Here is a 14,966-nt window from a genome sequence, read left to right on the forward strand (position 1 = left end):
GCATTTACAAGTATATATATACATTAACATTTTAAACATCTCCTCTGATACTGAAAAATAAGCTCAACAGCTTTTGTGATATTTTAAAGCTCATACCGGGTGTTTTCATGAATTCCCTCTTTTTAAAACTTCCAGTAAATCTTGAAAGCTAAGAGCTAGACTAGCCACTTAGAAATTCTTAGGATTGCGGCCCGTAGCACTGCCAAAATGAGAAAAACAACAGAACACAGAGAGGTCCTCCAAAAATAAGAATAGCAAATCACTTTAAAATATAACTTAGGGCATCCAGCAAATCTTTTCCTTTCTGGCTACGCCTTGTGCAATGCTTGCACCTCCAGTTTTAAAGATCCTTAAGTGCTTTTACACGCTAACATTCACTAAGGAGATTCAAAGGAACAATGTTATGGCAACAGGAAAGTATAAATTAGAGGAAAAGAACTCTTAAATAAAATATTTTTGCTTCCCGTTCACTATCTTTTAAGTAACAGCAAAACTTATAGGATAACTGATGTTGATTTTTTTTCATGTCTGCTTTTGTTCTGTCTCCACATTAAATCATTTTTGTCATGGTAGGACCACTGAAACACCATTATTTCACTCTCCTGCAGATGTTGTCCCATTCTGGGGAGAACATTCAGGAGCAGCCAGCCCCAGGCTGCCTCAGCACCCAGACCTTCTCCCCTTTCACAGCAGCCAAATTCCTCCTGTCACTCCAGGCCTTTTCCCTAACAGTCCCATGCTGTTCCCCTGCACACTTTTACATGTCACCTTAAATACTCATCTATGTAAATACCCATCTACTTGCAAGCCAGGCTGACTTGTTTATGTTCTCCTATACTCCCCTTGATCACTGCTCAGGCTACTTCAGTCATTCTGATTTTCTCTGCCTACATGTAAATAGATCCACTCTTAAGATTCCCTGCAGTGCAATTCAGGCTCTTTGTGAGCCTTAGCATGGACTTTAATACGTGTGAACTCCAAGGCACTGGGTTTTGTTCCACTAGAACAGGAAAAAACATCAATTCAAGTTCAGTTGGAAAGGTTTAACAAACTTTACTTTGAAAGGCTACTACAACACATAACTGAAAAACAGAGGTACTCAGGGTGTTTATAAACTTAGATAATACACGTAAATACCATCATTCCCATTTTCTCCATTTAACTTCTGTAGTTGGCAGGTCTACTTACACTAGAAAGTCAAATTTTTTAAGAAGCATGTTTAGGTCAAGTTCAGACCAATAGGCTGTAAACAAGGGCTCCTGATCCTGAGCAGGAGGCTCCATAAATCACCCCTAGCCCTTCACTGAATTCAGGACTGATCCCTTACATCGCAGAGGTCACCTCCTGCTTTTCAACAAGGTCTTTAATCTGGGCTGTGCTGTGCCCCTGCAGAGCTGCGGGCAGCGGGGCCGGCCGTGCTTGGTACGCAACCCGCGTTCGTGAGCTCATGGCTCAGGCCCACAGCTCCCCAGCCAAGCTGAGTCATCCTCACCCTGGTCTCACAGGCGGGACATTTTATCCACTCCTCCAGCCACCCGCTCCACGCCACCTTTGGGATTTGCTTCCCACTGCATTGCTCTAATCCTGCCTGCCTGCCTTTGCCACTCCCTCACACTCAGGATCTCTTCTCCCACTCAGTCTTCCCACTCCTCCAATGCCACAAGACTCTCCCGCCAACTGCCCCAGTGCTTTCCATTTCTCCTTCACTTCCCTTGACTGCTTTTCCCAATCCAGCTGATACTGTGAGAGATAACCTGCATGTCAGAGAGTCACTGTGTGCAGTGTATGAACCCCCCAGCTCTGGAGTGCTGGAGTGTATGCATGCCTGTGCACTTTTGGCCCCAGTGCTATTGAGGACTCGGTTGGCTTCAGCATCATACAGGAAAACAAAGGACTGAGCAGGTAAGCAAAACACTAAAAGCCCACTAAACTGCACCCAAAGCAGTTGGTGCCTTGGAGCAGCTGCTGGCTCAGGACCAAGGGCTGGTGGGGGAGCCTTCTCCATTACTGCAGAAATGCACATGTCTGCCAACCAAGAGAAATCCTAATGCACATTTAAAACTGAATAAATGCAAGGCAACTCACACTAATTTTAACAGTTAAAGTGGGGATTCTGAACTGTATTCACGTCTCTGAATAGTCTAAAATTAAAACTTGATACCTCTCATAATCCCCAAGAAACAAGGAATGAAACTCAACTCTGACAGAAACAAGCACGTGAAAGCCCTGGACTAGACCGTCAGCTCCTGGCTCATATTCTCAACCCCACCACTGGCACATGAGGTGATAGAATATTTCAGTTGGAAGGGACCTGCAATGATCATCTAATCCAACTGCCTTAATTGCTGATCTAAATTACTTTCCTCCCTCCATAGCTCAGTGGGAAATAGCATTTACCACCCTCTTTGATAAAGTGAGATCTGCTGGGAGAAAGTACAACTAGGTTTTATTTTTTAATTGTTTTTTCCACGATTACGTATTAGGATCCTTTCCTCCACCCCATCACAAATCACACACTTAACAAAGGTTTAGACAGCTGGTGCCTAAGAGTCAAAGCCAGTTGCTCTCTCAAAGGCCAAAGTGCCTCACTGAATTGGTGTCAGCTGGTACTTAGTAAGATTTTTAAATTCAATTAAGAGACAAGCTGCATAGATTAGGGCCCTGCTAGAATCAGAAAGGAATCTTAAAAGGCATAAAGTATCTTTACATTTATTAAGCAAACTCTGCAGTCTTTTCTTGTTATATTCTTGTTGAAAAACAGAACATTCATAAAGTGTCATGAAAACAAGAAACAAAAAAACCCTAAGGTCCCAAGCAATGGGACTATCTTCACACCCATCCTGCTTTTAACTTTCCAACACAAGCAGCAAGGCACAGTTCCCAGCTAGGCTGAAAATGCAGTCTTCAGTGCACATGGCCATGCTGCATTCCTAGCAACCCACCACAGCCACTCCTCCCTTGTATGTTAGGATAAGCAAGTTAAATATACCCACAGAGGTACAGACAGTGAAAGAAAGGCCAACATCAGTTGTACAGTTCTGCTAGGACTTCCCATCTGGAAAATGACCACTGTGCTGGAACCCCTCAGTTATCCCGACAGTCATTAAGTCCCTTCCCCCTTGTGCATACCAGCCCGAGCCTGTGAGGTTTAACTGAGCCTATGTGCTCACACCCCTGGGATGCACCTTCCAACAAAGCCAAGAAGCAGGGAACCAGGACAGCCAGCTCTGCCCCTGCAGCAGAGTCAGAGGACCAAAGGATTATTTCTTGGCATTGCTGGTTTGGGGTTTGTTTTTTTTCTTTTTTTTTTTTTTCATTTCAAAAATTAATTTGGGGATTATGAACAATTATGCTCTTGCACATTAATCGCTGGGATCTAAAATTTTCACATGAAGAAACAACACATGGAAATATTAAAGCACTCATCTTACGGACATGGATCCGAGAACTGTTTAATAGCAGTCAGTGAAGGGGTAACATTGTGCTTTTAATCTACAGTTTAAAAATAATGATTTGTATATCTACGTAGTAAAACAATAAAATTAAGAACAGAAACTGGTATTAGGAAACAGTGAAAATGTAATAATTAAACACATTATGCTTTTCAAAGCTTTATACTTAATGAGCCTAGATAGACACCTATGGTTAGGAGGGTCTTAAAAAAATAATAAAAAAGAGACTTATTTTCAAATTTTTTTTTTCCTTTTCAGATTTTTTACTATACTTATGCTTTGCTTTGGTGTTCTCTCTGCTGCCAACTTAATGCTTTAACAGTATGTTTATGCTTATGTTCTTTTCAAATGCTTGGCATTATAGTGAGATCTCATATCTTTCCTCAAATTAAATTTTGCTCCACATACTCCACATGTATACAGATGAACATCCCTGTGCTGCTCCAGTTGCTCATTATTTGGGAATATCTGAAAGCAGACCTGGCATATAGTCTCTCCAGCTGATAAGTGAGATATCATATGCCGTACATGGTCATGTTTTCGGAAGTTTCCTTGATCACAAATGGAACAGACATACCTGGCCATGCCTTTGTGCATATCATTGTGGAGCCGCAACTGGCGCTCTCTTAAGAACTGCTTCCCACATGTCTGACAAACAAACTGTTTTTCCTTGGTATGAACGGTATAGTGTTCCCGCAAGTGGCAACGCTGATAAAATCCTTTCCCGCAAAGGTTGCAGAAATGCTTACGTCTGTGATCCCTCTCATTCTCTTCCAACATGGAGTTCTTGAACAGATCTTGCTCCAGGCAGTTTGACATATGTTCAACCACTAGGTTTTCAGTATCAAAACGCTGGCCGCAATTAGGGCATCGGAAAGGACAGGCAGAATGCTTGTATAACTGGTTTTTCTGAAGGCTGTTCATTTGGAAGTGACTGTCCCTGAAGTCCTCTAGCATCTCGGCAAACATCATGTCCCTTATTTCTGACTGCTCCTCGGGGTTCTCTTCCAAGTCCATTTTCTCCTCAGAATTTCTGATCCCGTTCATGGTCAGATCCTGGGGTTCTCCACAGGTCTGGGCATGATCCTGTAGCTGCTTGCCTTTGACCAGTATTTGACCACACTTGCCACAAGCACATATATTTTCTATGTGTTTGGATAAATAATGAGAGGACAAATCTTCCTCAGTGATTGTTAGCCCACAAAGTTCACAGGGAGCATTCTCCACATCTTCCTGCACTGAAGAAGCCTTGCTGTTAAGGTGCCGTGGACTTTTCAAACACTTTCTTTCATCCTCATCCATGGATAAACGAGGTTTTAGAGTCTTCCGAGCATTTCTCTTCTCTCTCATCTCTTCCTCGACGTAGTATCTGTAAAGCGGCTCTTCCTGTTCATCATCCAGGTCATCATTGTCAGAAGACTCATTGCAGTCTTTATCTGCCACCTTAATAATATTAAAATCCTTCAGCTCATCTGTAGGATTGTCCTCTGGCTCCACCTTGATGATAATCCTCTTCCTCTCAGAGGCTCTACTTCCTTCTTCACCTGATGTCTCAGAGGCAACTGTGCTGCTTTTTCTGCTCGTGATGTTTGACACGGGAGATGAAGAATCGTCCACAGCATGGCTTGAGTCCCCCTTGTATTTTTCTGTTTGTGTGGAGATCATTTTAGAAGTAGAGTTCTTTTCACTAAAGTCCATTTTCTCAGCACTGTAGTACCTGGCACTTTGGTAGGAATGCCTGTTGGTGCATGTTAACACATGCTCATCCAGTAGCTTTTCACAGCTAAAACTAAACCCGCAGCTGTCGCAGGTGAAGCTCCTTCCAAACCGGCGCGAGTGTGACACGCGCTCTTTCGTGTGAGAGAATTTGGACGTGGTGCTTTTTTTGCAGACATCAAACAGTTGCTCAGGGAAGCTGTTGAGCTGCAAAGCTTCTTCGTCAGGCTCTTTGTTATGGGATGTATTTACCGTTGAACTTGGCGGCTCCATGCCCCACCTGTTTGCTTCACTGCCATTTCTAGCAAGTGCGTCTTCATACATTCTCACACCAAATATCATTTTACTAGTCTGGGTGCTAGAAGCAGGAGATGAACATTTTAAACTAGATGAGTCTGTATCCTGTATATCTTCTAGACACTCAGGTACATTATATAGCTGTAAATAGTTCATGGCCACTTTAAATTGCTCAAAATTGGCAGGGGCTGTCATAATTTTTCCTAAATACATGAACTGTAAAATAAGATCAAAGCATTCAGCGCTAATCTTCATGTTGCTTAGATTCAGCTGGGCTGTAGTGTTTTGATGGTTCATAAAAAACATCCTAAAATAGGCGCTGCAGGCAGCAAGGACTGCTTTATGTGCTTGAAAATAAATATCATCGATAGCGATGCAGCAGTCGCACAGAAAGCCCCACTCTCTTTGCTTGTTTAGCTGCTGAAGGACATAGTTGCTATGGCTGGTTTTTGCCATCTTGTACTTCGATTACAGCCCTGCATAAAGAAAAAGGTATCTGTTAAATCATGAGTACAAAACCCAAAGCCTACTTAAATGTAGGGAGGAACTGCCATCTCTGCTCTCTAGATCTTCCTATTCTGCCAGTCTGCGGTACAGCTTCCTGTCTGGAGATCTCTGCTGCTAACTACTTACGAATATTGATGCCAGTGAAAACATCCATAATTCCATGTGCTCACCACTAGGCTTACAAGACTAGTAAACTAATAAACACAACCAGCACACACGTCAATCAGAGCTACCCTGCTAGAATATAAATTAGCAAATATATCTCAAAGTCCTACAGTCAAGATTTTCAGATATGAATTTTGAACGCAGAACTTCAAAAACTTCACAGGGTAGACTTCTGTAAGATGGCCCCAGGACAACACCTATACAAGGTAAGCTGGCTGTCAGAAACCACTCTTCAGTCTCAACTTGCCTTTTTACCTGTCAGTCCAATGGGCACATGATGCAACGCACACTGGAAACCAGGCCAGGCTCAAACTGGTCTTTCCCTCCCCATTAAAGGAAATTAAGAGACAACAGAGCACCCACACAAGCTACTCCACATTTCGCTCTTCATGGCAGCTGAGGGATCATCTCAACCTTCTCTGCAAGGCGTCCTGCAAACCAGGAACTGCAAACTCAAACACCTTCTCAGAAGCAGAGGGCAGCCCGGCTGTGGTGGCACGTCCCACGTTCGAGCCCGCTGCAGATGGTGACCAGGCAAGCTGCGTGACAGCCACAGGGACTGCAGAGGCAGGAAGTGGTGCACGCCGTGCCTCCAACTGCTCTCAAAACCACTCGTTCAGAGCACTGAAATGTAACCAAAACACGTAGCTGGGAAACCGGACAAAGAAAAGCTCGGCAATGGAGAACTGAGAGAACCAGCAAGCCAGAGGTGGAGCCATGGTGAAATGAAGCCTCAGCAAAGACCAGAGAGAAAGGTCTGCCAGTGCTGAGGGTTGCTCTGTGTGAAAGGACTAACTCATCCTCAAGAGAAAAGAGGAAGAAAATATCATGGTTTATGTTAAAAAAAAATCCAGAAGAAATGCACTGCATACAGGAGGTGTGTGTTTGATTAAAGATAAACTTCAACAAATGTGGCCAGATCCAAACCTAGTCATGACTCACTTTGGACAGCCTTTACTGATACACATAATCTGTTCTAACTGCACAGGCTGAGGGGGTGAGAAACCAGAAGAGGGTATAGAGAGCACCCTGACTGAAATGAAAAACATAAAGCAGTAAGGAGGATTCTTAACATTTTGAAAGGTTACTGCAAACAATGCAAATAATTGTAAGAGGTTTGTACAACTGAAGTACAGGCTAGCAAATAACATATACTAAAGGGCATTTTATGACTCAGTGAAATGCATGGATTGATTTGCAACCACTCTTTCAACTGTCCAAAATTTAAACACAATACACACAAAAATGCTCCACTTTTCTTATTTTCCTAACAGCTTACATCTCCTAGGGGGAAACGTGGGTAGAGAAACTGAATTCCACAATTAGTGTTGAATTCGCAAGTCATAGGCGTTGCCTGGCTTGTTAAGTAGCAAACCTAACATTAAGTCCCCGTTCTTCATTCCACAAAGGACTGCCACAGCAGAAAGGCTCGCAAGCTCTCGAGAAAAGAACATGCTCACCCCACCCAGCAATATTCCCTACTGCCAACTCACACAGCAGTTCCTATGGATCACCACCAGCACAAGATCTTGCCTGGCAAGAGGAACGTTGAGATTTGGGTTGAACTACACTGATGACAGGCATCTGAATGGCAGATGCTCCTCTCCTCTCAACCCAACCCTTCACACCCAGAACTCCAGGTGAGCACCCTGCCATAATAATTCTGACTGGTTTCGCCCAGTGGTGTCCACTGCAGAAATGCAACTCGTTGCATGGAATTCACTTAATGTCTTTTTACTAACTTGCAAGGCAGTGGCTTTAGTAGGAGAATCTCTGAAACAACTTCACATCTTTTCTACAGAAACTGATTATTGTTTATGCCACTGGGTGATTTCAGATGTTTCTGTGAAAAACAGCAAAGCTCTCGACATCAAGTAATAATAAAAGTGCACTTCATATTCTTTCAAGTGGTAACGTGTTTTGGATTTGAGGCAATTCATTAGGTGCTTAAATGTAACTCAGTCTATTGTACTAAGAATAGCAGCTGCATAATGATAAAGAATTAATTTCAACTTTCACATTCGAAGAGTGAAAACCAATGAGAAAATGAGATGATGCCATCAAAGGCACGACTGGCCTCTTGGTGTGAGCTGCCAACACAACAAGAAAAGGCTCAGGACAGCTCATGTTAACTTCCCCATCCTCATAAAGTGGCAAGTTGCAAATGTTTTCTTTAATTGTGGGCTTTTTACACTAGATATACTCCATTGTGTCCTCCAATAGCAAAACAGCAGTACAAGCAGCAAGCCTGTACAAAACAGGTGGTCACAAACTGTCTGCAGGCACCTGCACACGGGGTTGTTTCCAGATGGTGGGAACAATGAGTGACAGCACAAAAACTCGCCTTTTCCAGGTCTTCTTCTTTGAATCTGGTAAAAGATATTTCTCCTTTTGACAGATGATGTCCTGCAAAGCTTTCAGCACATGGATCCTGACTTGCAACAATGACCCACTGCCAGTGCTACCACTCAGGGAAAAAAGGGTGGAGCATGAGGTTGCTTGAGTAGGATGTCAAGGTTTTGGATTTGATATGTACTTGGCCTCTGTCACAGTAGTACTACATGTAGGTATTAAACAGAGTGTTTGAGGTTATTTATGTTAATGAAACTCCTGGCATCCTCCCTCTGGCTGCTGTATTAACCTGCTGGATGTAACTTGCCACTACGAGAGCCTGTGTTGGGCTATTTACAACTTCAACACATTTCAACCAGCAACAGCAAAACTTTCCTTCTGAAACCTTGGACTGATTACTTTTTTTCCTTCCTCCATAGAAAAGCTCAGCCAAAATGGTTCCAAAAATGAGGCTAAGAAAAAGCTTTCATATATGCAGATTATTGGTTTTTTTCATTTAGAAATTAAAAATAAAAGCTTCTCTTCCAAAATCTTTGAAGAGACACTTTATGTGGGAGAAAGCATTATGTTTTAGATATGTTGTCACAATATAAAAATCTGCCTGAATTTGGCCAAGCTATATGCTTGAGGGGGAGAAGATACAAATTATCAGTTTATTCACACTTAAAATTTTTGTTAGTAGTTATTAAAACTTCAGATTATAGCCTCGCTGAGAACATTTCATCCTCTTGCAGCTGCTTAGTATACAGGTGCCTGAGCCCTCTGCAGTGAAATCCCCTTTCGCACAGAGCTCTGCCATGCTTTTAAACTACAAAAGAGTTGATTCAGATAGAGGGAAGAAATTTTTTATTATGAGGATGTTGAGACACTGGCACAGGTTGCCCAGAGAGGTGGTGGTGGATGCCCCATTCCTGGAAACACTCAAGGCCAGGTCGGACAGGGCTCTTAGCAACCTGATTTTGTTGAAGATGTCTCTGTTTATTGCAAGGGGGTTGGACTGGATGGCATTTAAAGATCCCTTCCAACCCAAAGCATTCCATGATTCTATGTGCCATCTCCACGAAGTCACAGCTGATAGTAGAGCCTCCTGGGGACTGCTCCACACCACCACTTGCCATGGGGTCTCAGCTTCCCTTCTGGTAGCTGATGGAGAAGATGCAGAGTTCTGACTGAGGGAGAGCCAGAGCCAGGAGGAGATGTAGTGAAAACACAGGGAGATTGGGAAATGTAAGAAGGACGTGATGGAAATGCTCTGGAAATCTGGAGAGAAAGGAGAGGCAGGCTAGGAGCGGAGTGCTGAGCCAAGAGGAGGGGGACTAGGATTAGGAAGCAGCAGTGGGAATTAAAAATGGGTGCAGTGAGGGTCTAAACAGTGGAGGGAAGAAGTCACTTGGGCAAGGAGCTGGGAAGAGCTAGGCTGCAGGGCCTAGGGCACAAGGGGTAAAAAACACAGACAAGCTGTTTCTGGGGAATGGGTGGAAAACAATTACAGCATTCACGCCTTCAGAGCAGGAACGGCACCCCAAATTCCCAATCCTGCCATCCCTTTGCCACCAACAAACATGACAGGCTTGCTGACAAACTCCTTCCCAACAAGAACAAGCTCTCAGAAAATGGTAATTTATCATTATTTGTTACTTTAATTGCTAAAATGGCAGCAATCTGCATTTATCATTCATGTGGGTGGATCAGTATTGCAAACTATTTCTGAAGTTTGCTTTAGGAAAAAAAAAGCAGGTATTAGAAGGAAAACAGGTCTTTTTACAGAAAATTCAAGGTTTCAAAGTTAAGTGTATACACAAGAAATGCTGATTAATGCAGGAGTAATTGTGCTGCTGTTTATGTACCTATCATATGTTATATATATATACATATATAATATATATTTCATAGTATATTCTTCCAGCCCTCCTGTCAAGATTTCCCTTACTCAGCACAACCTCTGGATCTGTCCAGGCCTGGATCTGAGCAGCACAAGACAAGATCCCTGCTCATTTGGCCAAGCATTTGGAGGATGTGAAGTGAATGAGAGGTGGGGGACAAAAAGCAGGATCTCACAGCAATGAACACTGCTTGGAGAACATCCTCCCAGTGCTGTCAATGCCAGGACAAGTAATTTCAACCTTTCTGGTTTGGGGTTTTTTTAATAAGCCTGGCTTGCACTTTTTGGATGTCCAATTTATTCACATAGGTAAACACCACTGGTGGCAACTGAGGCCAGTGAGAGCTATCCTCTGTATGTATTAAACACCAAGTATCTTGGAAAATTAAAGCTCCATGCAGGTGAGTTTGTCAATCCAAAGTTTTTAATTATTTCTGATCCTCTTTTTCAAAGAGAGGAGAATCACCCGCCACTTGCCCAGTGGACTAGCACACTTTGTGAAGCATCCAAATCCTGGAGGCACCAAGCTCACAAGTCCACAAGGAACCCAAGTAACTCCATCTTCAGCGGTGACTGATTTGTGTGGTGAATGCAGCACAGGCCACAGTGTAAGCAATCCTGAATGATGCAGAGGTGTTCTGAAATAATGTGCTAGAAAAGCATCTGATATGAAAACTAAAGGTATTTGACTTGGGTATTCTCACTCTGACAGTCAAACTCCAAGTCTCCATATGCATTTTATTTCCCTAGTAAGTATTTCTTTTTACATGGCCATGCTTTAATTCAAGCTTGTCTGCCACCAGACTTTTTTTTTTTTGAGGCCCCACTTAGATACTATTCAGATGTGACCGTGAACAAGGTTAAGCTGCAATACTACACTAACCAATTATGTTGTTTGTAAGTCTGCTAACAAGAAAAAACAGGTATTTACTACAGCTCCATGCCATCATTTCCTCACACTCAAAGTTTTCTGAGATGTTTTAAAACAAAAGAAGTAAAAAAAGTCCTCAAGCAAAGAACTAGTGAAGTTCTTTTCCTAACTTCTCTGTCTTTAAAACAGACATACCACAAGGTTCAGAATTCAGGAGCCTTTCGGCTCCTAAAATTAGTAGGTGGTTTTCAAAACCCAGCATTTCCACTGCTGAGCAGGCAAAAACATAGCGCTTACATGCTTAGCGACTGGAAACCAAGAACAGGCCAGACAAAAGTGTAATAAATGAGTGGAGAATTTAGTGCTAATAGAAAATGAGACTGGAAAACCTCAAGCAAACAACGCCCAGTTATCCAAAAAGCAAGCACAAGAGGATCAGAAAGCAAATCCCCCATCGCCGTCTCTCTCCATATCCCACCCTGGTGTGGGTTCCCAAGAACTCTTCCCCCTAATTTTGCCATTGTGGGTCAGATCTACCAAAAAGCCTGGATTCCTAAAATGACAGCATTGGCATGCTGCAGAAAATCCTACAGAACAAGTATAAATTCCCCACACAATGCCCAAGAAGTTTATGTGTTCAGCTACTGCACTGACCACAGACCTGCCGACAGGCTACAACTTTTACCTAGATATACCCAATAGGAAGCCACAGAGAATTGGGTCCCTCAGTTTACACAAACACTGAAAAAACAGTGAAGAACTTGGGGCCAGGTAACAACTGTCCATCTCAACAGTGAGTATGGATCAGTTTGCATTGCAAGCATAGCCTTGCTCATAAATTAGAACAGCTATGGGAATTCCATGTACTGCCAGGGAAAATGTAATTAAGCTCCATTATTCAGGCTATGAAGGACTAAAGGTATAATTTATCCTCCTCTCACAGCCCTTCCAATCACCTGCCTTTCAGACATGCCAGTTGGGAAAATGATTTCAATGATGCAGATACTCATCTTCAGACACATCCCGATGGCCGAAACTCATTTTAAACAGACTCCTGGACAATGTACAGGAAGAAGTTTCATGGCACTTGGGCTAGATCTGAATGAGGGGAAGAGAAGATGCTCCAAAGCCCCCAACATGAGCTGTCAGAGCTCCTGGATGCCCTGTTCTCCACTGCTCAGCCAGCAGCTCTCTGCTGATTCAGCATCCATGTCCACAAATGAGAAACAGACATCAAATTTTAGCAAGTTATGCTTCTCAACTGCTAACTGAAAATTAGTTAAGGAACATTACATGGTCTTAGGTAAGAACGCTCCTCAAAAGACAAGGAATACAGCTTGACAGGAAAAAAATAAGAAAACTGAGTTTGTGCTAAAGCCCCATCTCAACTTCAAAGAACTTTAGATCAGATCTAGGGAGTAAAAGTCCTAGAGAGAGACCTTATGCAGTCCTTTAAAGTAACTTGCTAGCCACAAAGGTTGACTCTAGAAAGTCACAGTTATCTTTTATCTGGCACCTTTACAGTTCTCAAGCAACATAGTAATGATATGTTTAAAAGAAACAATTAGTGGGAACAAAATTATAACACCCAATTTATGCTCTGTAGCAGAAAGATGAGCCTTTTTATCTAGGCTCTCCAAGTTACACCAACTTTAAACTTCTGGAGGCATTTTGGTGGTTTAACCACGTTTTGAGACCTTCAAATGAAAGTCACAGGTGCCTTCCAGGAAAGGATCCTTGGCTAAATACAGGTCAGACTTTGGTGTAACAAGTTGCTGGATGCACATGAATGAAGCACAGTAACTTGTGACACACAGATCAGACTACAGGTTTTCTTGACTCTTCTTGGTCTTAAATGCTTCACATTTTACTTTCAGCACACTAAAAATAAAAATAAGGCTACTAAGGTCTTCATCCAATGAAAGAGGTCTAATATGGGGGAGAAAAGGCCACAGCCAGTGAATTCTGGAGTTTTGCAGTGACACTGCATGCACAAAGAAAAAATTACCAGACAAATTTGAGGATATAAATGGTCTTCATGCAAATTATGTCAGCTTTTGTGCCCACATGCTGTGTCCGCAGCAGAACTCTTTGGGTGATGGTGTCTACCATTCGCAAGCTAAGGCAGGGCAGAATTACCCAGCGGCTGGAGAACCACTGGCCAAAGTGAAAAATGAACACATGGCTTTTCACTCTACATGTGTGTGACAGCCAGAACAACTCTAGTAAGAGGCCCAGCTGTAACAACTAAGAGAAAGGACACCGGGCTTTTATCAGGAAACTTTCACTGTCTCAGTTCTGAGCAGCTATTCTATTTCCATCCAGCAGGTAAATAGCTACTGCGGCTTTGTCCATCCTGGATTTCCAGGGCTCTCCACCACCAGCAAGAACAGAAATCTGTGAAAGAAGCAGCCACTCACATTCAAGCAAGAAAGCATCTAAAAACCCAAATCCCTGTTTGGCCTGAGCACTCTCAATGTAATCGCTGCTAATTCCTGTGCCAGTGACAACAGCGGTTGAGTCTGATGAAGGGAAAGACTTGTACAAGCAGAGCTGAAGCATCTGTTAAGTCTGTGATCTTATTCCACACAAAACTTTCTGGCTACTAGGAAGAAGTGGCTTCTATTACTTCTCTGAGCTTCCCACGCAGCACCAACCCACATCTTCATTACCTGCATCCAACCCTCGCAGTGGGTGCCTGCTGGTTCCCTGCTACCTCAAAACAGCAGCAGAGTGCAACTAATGCTACTTGTTACTCCTCAGGTTTTCTGGCCAGCCATCCAAAAATCTCTCCACAATCTTGTCAACTCGCTGTGCTGCTGCTACCTAGGAAAATCTCTGCAACCGCTCGTGTTTGGCCGGTTTTCCCCATGGCCATATGGTCCCAACGCCTCTCCCCCGCTCGCCATGAAAGCTTAACTTGTAATTCGGTAAAAACAAGAAGCCCGCATCCCCCTGCTCACGGCTGCTCTGTGGGTTTTTCCAAGAGCTGTAATGAGGAATGTTAAACAAACACCTTTAATTAAAGGAATGTTTGTTTAGTGTAATTAAATGCCTACGGAACACCGCACTGTTGCAACCCCGGATAGTTTTGCAGTGCATGCTGTACCTTGCGATACTCAAGTGCGAGGGAAATAATACAAGCAAATGACAACCTGGCAGTAAACATCCAAATATTAAGCAGCATCCAAGCCATGCTACCCGTTTACCAACGCCTACGTGTCAAGAGGAACCGGCACTCCTGTATCAGCTGAAACAGGGTAAACTTGAGAAACTGAGTTACAAAAAATCCTGAAAAAGAGAGAGGAATAAAACCGCAGCCCCAAACTCAGAGCGTGTTGAGTCCCCTTTCCTCTACTCTCTTCAACTACCTTTCTATCCGAGAAGAAAAGAGGAGTCCTTTAAAGAACGAGACTTTCCACACCGCTTCCAGAGCAGTACGGGGCTTGTTTTTTATGTGACAAAAGTATTCCCCTTCCTTTCCAGCCGCCTCCACGGCGATCCAGCCCACTGCCAGCCCTGAGTGAAACCCAAGTCTCCCGCCTGGCAGGGTGGAGCATTCCCCCCGGGCTGCAGCTCCGCTCCGTTTTTCGCTAAACTACCGCAACTCACTCGAAGTTTTGGGCCGTTTATTTTGTGAAGACAAAAGGAAGAGAAGCGGCGGGACCCACCGTGGGGGCCGGGGCCAGGCGCGATAGCGGCACTCGAGGTGTTTACCGCGACT

At 43.4% G+C, this 14,966-nt stretch overlaps 1 protein-coding gene across 3 annotated transcripts in view; it reads right to left on the reverse strand.

The window, feature by feature from the left end:
* Nucleotides 1–14,952, reverse strand: part of ZBTB1 (zinc finger and BTB domain containing 1) — a 27,528-nt gene extending 12,576 nt beyond the window's left edge. Inside the window, exons 1-2 of one of the 3 annotated variants that reach the window (XM_017738831.1) lie at nucleotides 6,501–14,952; nucleotides 2,694–5,941 (exon numbers count right to left, since the gene is read on the reverse strand). In XM_017738831.1, coding sequence (XP_017594320.1) covers nucleotides 3,786–5,921 — 2,136 coding nt within the window. In that variant the 5' untranslated portion in view covers nucleotides 5,922–5,941; nucleotides 6,501–14,952 and the 3' untranslated portion in view covers nucleotides 2,694–3,785. Of the gene's footprint in view, nucleotides 1–2,693; nucleotides 6,481–6,500 lie in introns of those variants that run through there. The other 2 variants (XM_017738833.1, XM_017738832.1) reach the window with 2 other exon arrangements.
* Nucleotides 14,953–14,966: the final 14 nt, after the last annotated feature.

The sequence above is a fragment of the Corvus brachyrhynchos genome, unplaced genomic scaffold (assembly GCF_000691975.1).
Source record: "Corvus brachyrhynchos isolate BGI_N302 unplaced genomic scaffold, ASM69197v1 scaffold245, whole genome shotgun sequence".
NCBI lineage: Eukaryota > Metazoa > Chordata > Aves > Passeriformes > Corvidae > Corvus > Corvus brachyrhynchos.